This window comes from Rhinoderma darwinii, chromosome 3, assembly GCF_050947455.1.
Source record: "Rhinoderma darwinii isolate aRhiDar2 chromosome 3, aRhiDar2.hap1, whole genome shotgun sequence".
NCBI lineage: Eukaryota > Metazoa > Chordata > Amphibia > Anura > Rhinodermatidae > Rhinoderma > Rhinoderma darwinii.
Genome location: NC_134689.1, coordinates 202,713,887 through 202,727,553, shown reverse-complemented (window position 1 = coordinate 202,727,553; position 13,667 = coordinate 202,713,887). Strand labels below are relative to the sequence as shown.

The window sequence follows — 13,667 nt, the reverse complement described above, 5'->3', positions numbered from 1 at the left end:
ATATTTACGCGCCGCTGTCAAATGACGGCGCGTAAATAGACGCCCGCGTAGAAGAAGTGACCTGTCACTTCTTTGGCCGTATTTGGAGCCGTTATTCATTGACTCCAATGAATATCAGCGCTAATTACGGCCGTAATTGACGCGGCGTTCAAGCGCCTGCACATGCCGGTACGGCTGAAATTACGGGGATGTTTTCAGGCTGAAACATCCCCGTAATTTCAGCCGTTACGGACCCCCGCCGTGTGAACATACCCTAAGTGCTCATGTGTCCGTGTCCATGGACCCCTGCCTGATAAAATCCTGTAATGCATATAAGTAACATATCAGTAGACAGCACTGGCAGCGCAGTGTTCACAGGCACAGCTTTGACTCTGTAGGAGGGGTGGCCCGGTAGGAGCTGCATTTACGACTGTGTATTGATGTATATACTTTCTATCAACTTAGACATTTGTTATTTTTTGTTATTAAGAAACTCATTGTAGTAAAAACACACGCAGTAAGCTCTCGTACTCCAGTATGTAGCTCCATACACTGCAGCATCCGCCTACAGCAAGTGCAGAGCACCTTATCCTGAACGCTGCTTGTCAGTGTCAGGCAGGATGAAGCTTTATCCCTCTGCAGCCAGTGAGGCAGGGGCGGGGCTAGCCTAGTGCTAGTGGTATGTGGACGGATGCTGGAGACCATCAGTGGAGCTGTCATTATTCTGCATCTACCCACATGATGCTGCTGCCGTGATGATCAGTGGCATAAGCCTGACATAGGGGACATTGCTGGACAGGACGTGATCGTATTATCCAAGTGCAGGGAAGACATGTCACATATCCTGCAAGCCACCGAACGGGTAAAATGGGGAAGCAGGGAGATCGCCTTAAAGAGGGCCGCCTTCCTGCTGGCTGCAGCCTACGGACTAAAGACCTTATACCCCATCATCAGCAGACAGCTCCGGCGGAAGGACCGCAGCCCGTGCAAACACAGCTCCCAGGACAGGGACAGCGGTCACACTCACTCCTCCCCGGCTATTAATGCGGAATTTTACCGGCAGCTGCTGGAGCTCAGGAAGGTCCTGTTCCCTAAACTGGTGAGTAAGGAGCTAGGGCTGCTGTCCGTGCACTCGCTGGCTCTGATCTCCAGGACGTTCCTGTCGGTGTATGTGGCGGGGCTGGATGGTAAGATAGTGAAGAGCATCGTGGAGAAGAAGCCCAGGAGCTTCCTGCTGCAGCTGATCAAATGGCTCCTGATTGCCATCCCTGCCACTTTTGTCAATAGTGCAATCCGCTACCTAGAATGTAAACTGGCGCTGGCGCTGCGCACTCGGCTGGTGGACCATGCATACCAGACCTACTTCACTGATCAGACTTATTATAAAATCATTAATATGGACAGCAGGCTGGCCAACCCTGACCAGTCCCTCACTGAGGACATTATGATGTTCTCCCAGTCTATAGCACACTTGTATTCCAACCTAACTAAACCCATCCTGGACGTGGTGCTGACATCCTACACCCTCATCCAGACTGCCAGATCAAGAGGAGCTAATCCCCTGGGGCCTACGCTGCTGGCCGGCCTGGTGGTGTATGCTACTGCCAAAGTGCTCAAAGCATGCTCACCCAAATTTGGCAAACTGGTGGCAGAAGAAGCCCACAGGAAGGGTTACCTGCGCTATGTACACTCCAGGATTATAGCCAATGTAGAGGAGATCGCCTTCTACAGAGGCCATAAGGTAAGGCAGGCATGATGATCAATGAGTGAAATGTGAGAAGCCCTGGGAAGAAGATGCTGCTATTGTCATGCTGATCTGCCCTTCCCCCACAACCATTATGCGCTTCAGTTTCCTCGCGAAATTGAAAACTGTCTAGGAAACAGTGTTACTACTAGCATAGTACATATCATCTGAAGAGCTGTCAGGCCCCACATAGTGCAGAGGAAATATAGACTTATGTGTACATTGTGGATAAATGCAATATGTCTGCTGATTTCTAGCATTGCAGTGTTTATTGAGGTGTCTAGCAGCTATTCATAAAGCTGTGATAAAGGAGTCCACGATATATCACTACATAACTGGACAGAATTACCATTCATCTGGGTGACAACCCCTAGAAGTTAGGTGTTCATATACCCATTTATTACCACCTTCATTAAAGAAGGGAGACATTATCACTCCTACAATTTTTGCCCCTTACCCTTTCTCCAAAGCTAGCATTAAAAAAATCTAAATATATTTACTTGATACATTTTGCTCCAGCAATAGAGACCAGCAGCTGTCATCCTCTGCATAGGCAAGGTGTGCACAGATGTAACCATAAAAAAAATTACGTACCATTTTTTTTTTAGGCTCTGTTCACAGCTGCGTTGGGCTATTTCGTTGTGCTGCGAACCATTAGCAACGGAAGCATTACCATTGAAATCAATGGTAATGCAAACGCAAGCTATGGCTTCCGTTTGCCTTTCCGTTGATGGGTTCCTCCGATGGAAAGGTTTGACGAAACTCATCAACGGAAACCGAATGCTGATGCGAACAGGCCCTAAAATACAATATATTCATTATTAAAGGGATTGTCCAGTTTCAGCAAATGTTATTTTTTATATAATAAAAAGTTATACCATTTTCCAATATACTTTCCGTATTAATTCCTCACGGTTTTCAAGATCTCTGCTTGTTGTTCAGTAGAAACATTTATTATTTACTTCCAGTGGATACAATTCTGTCCTTGTCATGTGATGTACAACCCTTTATGCGATTTCCAGGACTATTTTCCCCAATCCCCAACCTATAGTACCCACCACAAGGAACTTGAAAAGAGAGTGTTGGGGGCAAAAACCAGCAACATTGCTTTGTACTGTATGTGAAATAAAGCAAGCTGTCGGAAATTGCTATTTCTAGGACCCTTTTCTGCAGTTAGCCGTCCATGACGTTAACAATTGATGACTTGTAATGTTATAAAAGAATGACTGTAGTGTTTTAGAGCATATTTAAGTATTTCAGATACAACCATTGAATGAAATTGAACATGCATTTAGTATAATATTAGATTTATCAGAGCACAATTAAATTGTACAATTAGATAAATGGGTTTAGTTTTGTGGCCTGATCCTAAGAGAATATGTGTAATGCTATCCCAAAGATATATCTGGAGAATATGGAGGCATGCCATGAGCAACTTTTAAATGCTTGTTCAAACTATTCTAACATTCAGAGAAAGCTGAGGGTTCAGATCATACATTTACATAACAAATCACATTGCTGTATTTTTATTATTTTATTAGGTTTAATCCTATTTTACATAGCAAAATTAGAGAGAAGAATTATGCTGGAAAACTCAATGTCGGTGGTGTTTGGTCACGGATTATCCCTCTGCTCTATTCAAGTGACATGCTTGTTTGGCCAATGGGAACAGTGCTAAAACTAGCCCAGAGAGTCACTTTATACTTGTGGCCACCTGGTTAGAAATGGTGATGATAAAATTGTTTCCTACTAAAGGATCTCTGTTCTACTGCTAGTCAATATCATCAACAATCATCCAAGAATTCTCTTCTGGCTCAATGCAAAAATACAGTGGTGCTGACTTTTACTATGACCAATGGGAAAATTGTACAGATTGTAGCAAAATATTTTGCCGTTTATGTTGTTTTCAGATGTTGTTTTCAGATGAGCATAACAATATTGTATATAATCAATGAAAACTCAGAGAACAATTTTTTCTTTATGTAATTTCTGTTTAACAAGGGCATCAAGCGGGTATTCCCATGTCAGACTTTTATGGCATAACCATAGCATATGCCATAAATGTCTGATAGATGCCGATCCTACACTGTTTCCGTAACTCGAGAGTTCTTTGACGTCCATATATTCTAATAAGGCATATGGAAAGGGTGTGTCATGTTGACAAAGGGGCTGTCTTTGTGTTGGCAGCTTTTGTGTAATATTTTGATAAATATAAGATTTCTGATTTTTTTTATGTCAAAAGAGGATTTCCACCGAAATGGAAAAATGCCCATTTAGTCATCATGTAACATCTATTACAAAATTACGGTTTTAACCAAATGGCTGTCGCAACTAAATGTAGGACTTGTCTCTAAAAAACATAATCTAATCACTTTTTGGGTAAGGCCACAAAATGCGGCACTTATCCGGCTGCAATGCCTGCTAATGGCCACGCATTGTTGTGGGTAAAACAGACGTTTACCTGCAAAATCGAGCGACCACAAAGGGTGTATTCATTAATAAGGGACGTTTTACTCACAACAATGTGTAGTCATTAACAGGCACTAAGACAGGCACTCCAAACATGGTGCCGGTGCGGATGTGGGCCGCATTGTGGCCAGGTCAGTGATGCTACATGTGGCCTTACCCTTTTAGGAGCACTGACTACCCTCCAACATTTTGAAAAAGCATTTCTATTTTATGAAGTTATATTTGTGTTAAAGGGGTTATCCAGGAGTTTTAAAATTTTGCAGGAGGGTATAAAATAATAACAGGGACTCACTCTTTCAAACGCCCAACCGTTCTAACGCTGACACACTGTGAGCAGCCACTCCAGTCCCAGAATCTCATGCAGCGATCACGTGCCGTTCAGCGGTAATGCTGCCATGAACGGCATATGACAACCGCATCTAAATGATGAACTGCACTTGACTACTGCAGGATCTTCTGGGACTGGGGCGGCTGGATTGGGGGGCGTTTCAAAGGGTAAGCATCTGTTAGTATAATATTTTATAGACTCCCCTACCCTCCTGCAAAATTTTAAATCTCTTCAAGTGATGCATGTCTTATTTTTCTTGTATTGAGATTGCCTTTTCTTTTTAGGTAGAAATGACAAAGCTGCAGAAGAGTTATATGGCATTAGCAGAACAAATGAATCTTATTCTGTCTAAACGCCTGTGGTATATTATGATAGAGCAGTTCCTGATGAAGTATGTATGGAGCGGAAGCGGGCTTGTCATGGTGGCTGTGCCCATCATCACTGCAACAGGCTTTGCAGATGGAGGTGAGAACCTCTACTGTGGTAATTTGCAAAATTTATGCTCTGATAATCGAAACTTTTAATTTCTGTTTTAGTGCCTTTAGACCTGTTCTTGTTATTTCCATCTTTCTTTTTACTTGTTGAGGAATGTCATTGTCTTTAGGAGTTTCCTTATATGTTACCTCATTAGGGCAGATTTACGACTGTGTCAGGGTGTAGAAAGTGTTGAAAAATGTTAACGCAAATTGGCACAGTTTGGTGCAATTTTGATGTTTAAATCTCACTAGACACCTTTTAAAACTGTTTCCGAAAATGGGGTGGGGTGTGGTGTGACAAAAAAGGGAGCGTGGCTTAAATGCACCAATGTGTGCCAATAACTGGCACAAAATTCGGGTGCAGAAAAGGACAAATCAAAAGTGGTATAAGGAAGAGAATAGTGCCTAACAGGTCATGCAAGATGCGCCAAAATTTTCATGCAGCATGTATCACTGTGATAAATTTGGCGCATTTGGTGCCTGCCTGGTCTAAGTTTATGCTGTCTTACTAATGGACGCATTAGTAAATATGGGCCATTCTGTAGGTTGTGAGCTGGCTCAGTAAGCGCACAAAATAGTTGGATGCATCCAGTTACATCACTTCTCAGTGTTTCCTCAACAAGCACATGACTTCTAATCTACAGGTCCTGGCATTCCTATCTGCCAGAGCTTCCTTGGAGAGGACATGTGGGCAGCCTTAGGCTGGATTCACACGAGCACATTAACGTCCGTAATGGACGGACGTATTTCGGCCGGAAGTCCCGGACCGAACTCAGTGCAGGGAGCCAGGCTCCTAGCATCGTAGTTATGTACGACGCTAGGAGTCCCTGCCTCTCCGTGGAACTACTGTCCTGTACTGAAAACATGATTACAGTACGGGACAGTTGTCCTGCAGAGAGGCAGGGACTCCTAGCATCGTACATAACTATGATGGGACTTCCGGCCGAAATACGTCCGTTCATTACGGACGTTAATGTGCTCGTGTGAACCCAGCCTTAAAGGGCTTTTTACAGAACCAATTAACTAATTTCTATTGCACTTCACATATAAAAATAATGTAATTTGTAATATACTTACGTTTTGATTTAATTTTCTAACACCCGAATCCAGCGCCGGTCACGCGATGCGTCTCCAGTAGCAAAATCTTTACTTCCGGTGGTACCCCGTACATGATATTTCACTTGCGTTTTCTGGCCGGCTCAATGTATGGGAACGTTATCCCTGACATCACTGCACACTGAGGGAAGGGGTGGACTGGATACTGTTTCTCTGGCGTCTCTGAGCATGCGTGGTTTCTTTCATATCGTGTTTGACCGGCCTTGCTCCCGGTGCATGGCATGCTGGGAGAAAAGCGATGCATGCTGGGTGCGGACCGGAAGCTGTCATAGGAGGCATGTAAACAAAGTGCAGAATTTAAAGAGAGGATGTTTACAGCACGGAAAGAAACAGAAAACGTCAAAAAGGTATTTCGGGTGTATATTTATAGCGAAAAAAATACTTTCGACTATTAAGAAAAATATTTTTTAGATCTCGGAAAACCCCTTTAAAGGCTATGTACACGTATTAAATCGTTTTTTTTTTTTAGTAAAAAGGCTATCACTGTGTGTAATTTATAAACTTAAATGTGATCGGTAACAACTCGATCCTGCGTGACAAAGACACTCTGGACCCGTTGACACTGAACCCGAGCGTTCCGCTGACCTGATGGATACAGGTTTCAGTGCTAGATTCAGCTGCTATGTATACAGTATACAAAGCAGATGTATCTCAAAAAGCAAAAAATTATTTTTAATAAAAAGTATTTCAAAAGTTGCACAAAACTTACTGATATAAATTTTTATCCAAAAAAAACAACAACCTATTTTAAAGGTGTACATTTAAAGGTAATTAACTGACAGGGAGGGAGGGCAGGTAGGAGCAGAAACCACGAGAAAGTGTTGATATAATTACAGAAGCTTGTAGTCTTAGCTGCTGACTGGAAGACTGAGCAAGCAGCACCATAAAATAAGATCCATGGCAGACAATGAAATTAACTCTTCTTATTTCTGAATTTGAAAGCAGAATGCTTCATGCACACGACAGTGTGCGCTGGCCGGGTCCCGTCTGTGATCGGTGGAAAGATAGGACATGTCCTATCCTTCCACAGATCGGAAAGTTCACACCGCTAAAGTGAATAGATCAGTGCAACTATCGATACCACTCGGATGCCTCGAAAAATGTCCTGAGTGGCACTTGGTTGCGTGCAACGGCCAGAAGAGGTCTAGAATAGAAATGCCTAAGCTTTGAAGAGAAAGATATCACGCAGGTGCTTAACATAAGGTTTTATAAGCACTGAGAAGTTTTTATATATATGGCTGGAGGCATGTTTTAAAGGTGATATTGAGTGTTTTGTATGCCAAAGGTCTTACTGACCAGACTAAACTTTGCTCAATTCATCTTTGTTCTAATACAATAAAATTATTGCAAAAGATAACTGTTATTTTGGTTGACGTCACTGAGTAATATGCAAGTGTAACCTTTTTGCATTGTTCAACTCTAAGGCTACATTCACACGACAGTGAAAAAAAATGACCATTAAAAACTGATAAACTGTCAGTTTTTCATTGCCATTTTGCATCAGTGTGTCTCTAAATTTGTATCCATTTCCAGTCCATCTGTCCGTTCTTAATGGTCGGTTGCCATCCGTTTTTCATGGCCGTAAAAAAAAAGGATGGATTTCATTTGTCAGAATTTTTTTTGTCCCAACCCCCTGAAAACACCACAGTGCCCATGTAGATAGTGCTGTAATGTCCCTGTAGATAGTGCCACAGTTCCCACTTTAGATAATGCCTACATAGGGCGAGTGCCCACATAGTACCACAGTGCCCACTGTAGATAGTGCCACAGTGCCCACTGTAGATAGTGCCACAGTGCCCACATATAAAGTGCCAGTGCCCACGTAGGGCCACAGTGCCCATTGTAGATGGTTACACAGTGCCCAAATAGTGGCACAGTGCCCACATAGTGCCACAGTGCCCATATAGATAGCGCCAGTGTCCCCTGTAGATAGCACCCCCATGTAGATAGCACCCCCTCCCTGTAGATAGCACCTCCTTGTAGATAGTACCCCCCACTTGTAGATACCACCCCGCTCCCCTGTAGATAGCGCCACTGTAGCTCACTGTAGGAGCGGGATCCCTCTGGCCGGGGATTCCTCATAGACGGAGCCCCTGACGTCTCTGTCCATATATGAACAGTGACGTCAGGAGAGCGGAATCCCCTGCCAGAGCCGGCCGGGGATTCCGTTCCTGGAGTAACGCCTTGACGTCACTGTCCATATATGGATAGTGATGCTGGGGACTTCTCCATCAGCGGAATCCCTTGCCAGAGCGGGGTCTGGCTGCAGGCGATTCCACTTGTCATGCCCATGGTTGTGGGCTGTCAGCCTCACTCCCCCCCTGACGCCCACAGCCATGGAACTGTGAGCGCTGGTCCCCATCTCCTTCTCAGGAGACACCAGTGCTCACTTCCACTTCTCCCGGCCGGGTCCCATACCCGAAATTAGTACTAAATTAGCCCATGAGCACCCTGGACTATAAGAAGGGCCCAGCCCCTTCCTGCAATGCCTGAGCGTTGTTGTCGTTACCCTAGTCTGTCTATGCAAATGGTCTCCTAAGTGTTTTCCAGTTCCCAGTGTTTCCCGTTCCTGCTACCTGTAACCTGTATCCCGTGCTATTCTGGTCAAGTGCCGTGTTGAGCTGAAGTCGTGCTGTGCTGTATACCACGCCTGTCCTGCTACACCACTCTTGGCGCCTGCCTGCTGCCTAGTCCCAGCCAAGCCTGTCTGAGCTACCACAGGTAAACTATATGAACTTTAGACTGTGACCTGTGTCCTGTTGGCCAGCTACCATACTGTCAAGGCGGTACGGTCCGTGGGTCCACGTACCCAACGTGACAGTACGCTCAGGCCATGGACCCCGCTGGTCAATCCAAGACCACGATGACATCACAAGAGATGCGGACGAATATGCTAGACCTCCGGTCTCAACAGGACCAACTCCTCCAGACCTTGAACATTATTGCTCGTCGGCTGGAGGTGCAAGCTGCCGTTCCTCCTACTACACCTCCTGGCAGTGCTGATCCCCGATTTTCTTTCCCCCTTCCTGACCGCTATGATGGAGACGCAATGACCTGCTGTGGATTTTTGAACCAGTGCCAGATCCACTTTAGCCTGTATGCAAGGGTCATTTTCGTCTGATGGCGCAAGGGTCTCTTTCATCGTCTCTCTCCTCACTGGCAGGGCCCTTGCATGGGCGAACCCTACCTGGGAGAGACAAGGACCAGACACCCGTGATTTCCATGGGTTCCTCCGGACATTTTGCACGGTGTTTGAGAAGCCTGGACGAGTCTCGTCTGCAGCCGCCTCCTTGCTGAACCAACGCCAGGGAGACACCTCCATGGGCGAGTACACCATCCATTTCCGAACCCTGGTGGTAGAACTGTTGTTGAACAATGAGGCCCTGGTGGCTACATTCTGGCAGGGACTGTCTCCTAAGATTAAAGGAACAGTGTCATCACAAATTATTTTTTTATATGTTAAAGATGTTAGTGCTTTATTAAAAACGTTTATATTCATTTGTGTGTTTGTGTTTTACTTTTTCTTATTTTTACACTTTTTCTTCCCTATGGGGGCTGCCATTTTTTGTTCCATTTCTGTCTGTGTCGATTAACGACACATACAGACATGGAATACGGCAGCCACAGTCCCATAGGGACTGCGAACGGCTCCCGTCCCATTGACTTCAGTGTACGGCGTCTGTGTGGGAACTGCGCATGCGCCGCTCCCACACAGTCCAATTCGAAATTGGCGCCGTCCGGCGCCATTTTCCTGTGGACCGGAAGTCGCGGCCGGACAGTAATATTACTACTTCCGGTCGCGGCTTCCGGATTTGTGCACTTGGACCAGCGGCAGCAAACGGAGCGGACGTGCCGGAGAGAGCCGCGGCGGCAGGAGCAGGTAAGAGATTTCAATGTATGTTCGTGTTTGTGTGTGTTTACTACTGTATGTAAACCTACTACACTGTGTGTTAGCGCAAAAAATGGCGACACACAGTGTAGGAGGTTACACCGTTCAAACCCCTCGTTTATCCCGGCACTAGCCAGGATAAAGGAGGGGGGGATGCTGAGAGCTCACTAGAGCGAGGGCTTTTAACCCAATGTTGCAATGCTGCAATTTTGGGAATAGCTCCATCTAGTGACCAAAAATGGGTAGTATTATAAATTAGAATTAATTTATAATATTTCCTGACTCGTGAAAAAAATAAAAAAAATTTGAACAATGTTTAATCACCCACACACTAAATGTTTAATTTAAAAAAAACAAACATGTTTTTCTGGCAACACATTCCCTTTAAGGACGAGCTTGCCGCTTGAGATCTACCGTCTACCATGGATGACCTCATCCTTCTGGCCGCCCAGATTGATATAAGGATCCGAGAATGGCTCCAAGAAGCTCGTTGGGAGGGAGGACTCCCTAGTCCAGTTCCTACTTTGCAGCAACCCCTGCTGTCCTCAGATGCTGATCCTCTTAGGGAGTCCGTGAGGACGGACCAGTTTAAGCTATCTACCCAGGAGAGACAACGCAGGTGCACCTCGGGACTCTGTCTATATTGCGGCCTCGGAGGCCATCTTGTGCGTCTGTGACCCCAAAAGCCCCAGAGCCTAGGGTTGGTGGGAGAGACCACCTTGGGTAAGGAAGGACTTTCATCTAAATTGTCCATTCCCGTGACCATAGTCTCCGGCGAGAGAACGCATTGGGTCTCTGCGTATCTGGACTCTGGATCCGCTGCTAATTTCATTCGTAGAGACCTGGTGGATCTTCTCCAATTGCCCACTACCCCTCTGGAGAGGCCGTTGATGGTTGCATCCGTGAATTGACTACCGCTGCCAGACGCAGTTGTAGCTGTGACCATCAAGTGGGAGCTCTCCACTCTGAGCTCCTCTCGTTCTTTGTCCTGCCCAAGACCGTCAACCCCGTGCTGCTGGGTCTGCCTTGGCTCCGACTATATGCCCCAGTCCTGGACTGAAATTCTGGAGAGGTTCTCTAGTGGGGCCCCGAGTGTCTCAGCCGTTGCCTGGTGCAGATTCGTTCGGCTCAGCCTCTTCTGCCTCAGTCCTTGATGGGATTGCCTGGTCATTATTCAGTATTTTCGGATGTCTTCAGCAAGAAAGAGGAGGAGAAGCTGCCCTCACACCGGGCATATGACTGTCCTATCGACCTAGTTCCTGGTGCATCCCTTCCCCGTGGTAGGGTATAGCCTCTCTCCTTGCCAGAGACTCTGTCCATGTCCGTCAACGTTAAAGAGAACTTGGAGAGAGGCTTCATACGGAAGTCTTCCTCCCCGGCAGGAGACGGGTTCTTCTTAGTCAAGAAAAAGTATGGTTCTCTGTGTCCTTGCATCTACTACCGGGGTCTCAACCAGATCACAGTAAAAAATAGATATCCGTTGCCATTGATCTCTGAACTATTTGATCGCATAAGTGGTGCCAAGATTTTTTCTAAACTAGACCTGTGTGGGGCTTACAACCTAATCTGGATTTGCCGGGGTGACGAATGGAAGACTGCATTTAACACCCGTGACGGACACTATGAATATCTAGTAATGCCCTTCGACCTGTGTAATGCTCCCGTGGTCTTCCAGGAGTTCGTTAATGACATCTTCCGTGACCTCTATGTTTGTGTTGTGGTCTATCTTGATGACATCTTGATTTTCTCTCCAGATCCAGTGACTCATTGGAGTCATGTCCGTCAAGTATTGCTGCGGTTAAGGGAGAATCGCCTGTACGCCAAGTTGGAGAAGTGCGTGTTTGAGAAAGATGCTCTACCCTTCCTGGGCTACATCATCTCGAATCAAGGTCTCAAGATGGATCCTGAAAAAAGTAAAGTCTGTCATGGAATGGCCACGCCCTCAAGGCCTGAGGGCCATACAGCGTTTCCTGGGATTCAGCAATTTCTACAGACAGTTCATTCCAGACTTATCACTGACATCTCCTATCTCTAACCTCACCAAGAAAGGCATGAACGCCAAGGTGTGGACTCCAGAAGCAGAGACCGCATTTAAACGCCTGAAGAGTGCCTTCATGTCAGTGTCTATCCTCCATCATCCAGATGTTTCCCGACAGTTCTCGTTGGAGATGGACGCCTCCTCTGCCAATGCTGGTGCACTCCTGTTCCAGAGAGGCTCCAAGGGCAAGTCAATGGTATGTGGCTATTACTCTAAGCTCTTCTCTTCCGCAGAACGCAACTACTCGATTGGGGATCGGGAGTTACTGGCCATCAAATTGGATCTGGAGCAGTGGATACATCTATTAGAGGGCGCAGTTCATCCCATCTTATTATTTATGGACCACAAGAACCTCACTTATCTCCAGACAACCCAATGACTGAATCAGGCCAGGTGGTCGCTGTTCTTTGCCCGTTTCCAGTTTGAGCTCCACTACCGTCCGGACAACAAGAATGTGAGAGCCGATGCCCTGTCCATGTCATTGGAGACAGAGGACACTATGGAGTCTCCAAAGAGTATCATTAACCCGTCCTTCATCATCCCTGTCAACCCTCTGCAAGTTAGAGACATTCCCCCGGGGGGGGGGGGGGACTTTTGTGTGTCTGGCTGACAGAAGAAGAATCCTCCACTGGGGACACAGTTCCAAATTGGCAGGTCACGCGGGTGTCCGTAAGACACAAGACCTGATTGCTCATCAGTTCTGGTGGCCCACGTTGCCCAAAGACATCACAGACTTTGTCTCCTCCTGCACGGTGTGCGCAGCAAATAAAGTTGCCCACTCCAAACCGGCGGGCCTGCTTCAGCCATTGCCTGTGCCCGATGCCCCCTTGCAACATATTGCTTTGAACTTTGTCATGGACCTGCCTCTCTCTACTGGTTGCAGTACGGTCTGGGTGGTGGTGGACCGATTCTCCAAGATGGCTCATTTCGTTCCACTGACCGGCCTACTGTCCTCTTCCCAACTGGCCAATCTCTTCGTCCAACACATCTTCCGTCTGCACGGCTTGACTCTACATATTGTGTCGGATAGGGGGGTTCAGTTCACCTTAAAGTTCTGGAGAGCCCTCTGCGTACTCCTTGGGCTGAAGTTGGACTTTTCCTCTGCCTACCATTCCCATTCCAGTGGTCAAGTTGAGAGAATAAACCAGATTATGGAGAACTATCTACAACACTTTATCTCCAGGTAGCACAATGACTGGGTGCAGCTGCTTCCTTGGGCTGAGTTCTCCTACAACAACCACACTAGTGAGTCCACCGCTAAGAGTCCATTCTTCATTGTCTATGGCCAACAGCCTCGAATACCTCTTCCTGTTTCCACTACGTCCCAGGTGCCTGCAGCTGACTCTGCATTCAGAGACTTTCTACAGATCTGGCAGCAGACTCGATCTTCTATTCTACTGGCGGTCGACCGCATGAAGAGAAAGGCAGACACAAGAAGACGAGAGCCTCCCCAGTTCCTTCCAGGTACTAAGGTCTGGCTGTCCTCTAGGTATATCCGGCTGAGGGTGCCATCGTACAAGTTTGCTCCCAGGTTCCTTGGACCCTTCGAGATTTTGCAACAAATCAACCCTGTCTCCTACAAGCTTCGGCTGCCTCCTACCCTCAAGATCCCCAACTCCTTCCATGTA

General features: G+C 46.4%; 1 protein-coding gene across 2 annotated transcripts in view; it reads left to right on the top strand.

Annotated features, from left to right (window-relative positions):
- The first annotated feature begins 588 nt into the window (after positions 1-588).
- ABCD2 (ATP binding cassette subfamily D member 2) overlaps positions 589-13,667 on the top strand; it is a 51,788-nt gene continuing 38,709 nt past the window's right edge. The window contains exons 1-2 of one of the 2 annotated variants that reach the window (XM_075857248.1): positions 589-1,078; positions 4,805-4,985. In XM_075857248.1, coding sequence (XP_075713363.1) covers positions 812-1,078; positions 4,805-4,985 — 448 coding nt within the window. In that variant the 5' untranslated portion in view covers positions 589-811. Of the gene's footprint in view, positions 1,721-4,804; positions 4,986-13,667 lie in introns of both variants that reach the window. The other variant, XM_075857247.1, reaches the window with a different exon arrangement.